The sequence below is a fragment of the Fopius arisanus genome, unplaced genomic scaffold, assembly GCF_000806365.1.
Source record: "Fopius arisanus strain USDA-PBARC FA_bdor unplaced genomic scaffold, ASM80636v1 scaffold00015, whole genome shotgun sequence".
Classification (NCBI taxonomy): domain Eukaryota; kingdom Metazoa; phylum Arthropoda; class Insecta; order Hymenoptera; family Braconidae; genus Fopius; species Fopius arisanus.
This window is the reverse complement of record NW_011887754.1, coordinates 1138093-1139317: the sequence shown is the minus strand read 5'-3', so window position 1 is coordinate 1139317 and position 1225 is coordinate 1138093. Positions and strand designations below refer to the sequence as shown.

The 1225-nt window shown below is 41.1% G+C and overlaps 1 protein-coding gene across 1 annotated transcript; it reads left to right on the top strand.

Annotated features, from left to right (window-relative positions):
• The first annotated feature begins 6 nt into the window (after positions 1-6).
• Positions 7-1002, top strand: LOC105263542 (EF-hand domain-containing protein 1-like). The gene is made up of 3 exons (XM_011299803.1): positions 7-184; positions 386-849; positions 931-1002. The coding sequence occupies exons 1-3, from the start codon at positions 52-54 to the stop codon at positions 940-942; spliced, it is 609 nt and encodes a 202-aa protein (XP_011298105.1). The 5' UTR covers positions 7-51; the 3' UTR covers positions 943-1002.
• The last annotated feature ends 223 nt before the right edge of the window (positions 1003-1225 follow it).

The window sequence follows — 1225 nt, the reverse complement described above, 5'->3', positions numbered from 1 at the left end:
CACTTCCGAATTCGTCACGTCAATATCATCTACTTCTTGGAGGATGACACAATGTGCATCATTGAGCCTTCAGTGGATAATGCTGGATTTCAGCAGGGGAAACTCGTTCGAAGGGGTAAAATCCCCAAGGATGATCTAGGAAGATTCTACCACTGGAAGGATCTCAACGTTGGGATCGATATTCGTAAATATCATCAATTTTCATTCCCTCCATCGCGATGTACCGATGATGTTCAAATTTCATTTTTTGATTTTTCAATTTTCTGGGAAATTATTTTGGAATTGACGTGAAATCATCAACATTTTTTAATTCTTATTGTTCGTATTATTGACTTAATGGGAAATTCAAGGAATCAATTGGAAAATTATGAATAAATGTTTTCAGCAATTTACGGTGTTGTTTACCACACGGTGGAGTGTGATGTCTTCACTGAAGAATATTTGCGGAGTCAGGGGATAGATCCTGGTGACAGAGAACAATCGCCCCCGGATTCTTACACTCAAGACCGTTTAGCGAAATTAGCGGCGAGTAAGGCGCCGGTGAATTCGAAAAAATCGAGACCACAGGATGACCCTCGAAGACGGTTTTTAGAGTTCGATGGAATGGTTCTGTCATTCGACGCCACTTGGAATGGGGATTTTTATCAAATAATGTATTTTCTCACTGATGACACGATTGCAGTCAAGGAGATACGCAGGCCTAATTCTGGGAAGGATCCTAATAGTATGCTTCTGAAAAAAACTAAAATCCCGAAAAATTGGACGGATTTACCTGTGTGGTACCCCTCGATTTACCTGGAGAGGAGCGATGAGGAGGTCGTGGAGTACTACTGTCCACTGGATCTAAAGGTATTTCCAGTATTAATTCATTATCGGATTTAAATTAAAATTGAGAGTGAAAACCTCTTGGAAAATTTATTTGTGGACCAGAAATTTTTATAATTCCACAGGTAGGAGAAACGATATTCATTTTTGGTCGTCGCTTCCTGCTTTTCGATTGCGATTCCTTCACCCGGCGATATTACCGCAACATGTTAGGAATCGAACAGCCTTCTCGAATTTCCTGTGGAATTTCCTCATCCCCGACTTGTCTGACGCCATCCCACCCAAAATCATGTACACCCCTCTCAGAAAAACCGAAAAGAGAAGATGTCATTCGAAAAATTTACAATCACCCGAAGAAATTGCGGTACCTCATGTCGATGCTAGCAGTGCGACCTGAGGA

Coding starts and splice junctions, on each gene's coding strand:
- LOC105263542 (XM_011299803.1), top strand. CDS start 52: ATGTGCATCATTGAGCCTTCAGTGGATAATGCTGGATTTCAGCAGGGG. Junction 185..385: donor CAACGTTGGGATCGATATTC/GTAAATATCATC, acceptor AAATGTTTTCAG/CAATTTACGGTGTTGTTTAC.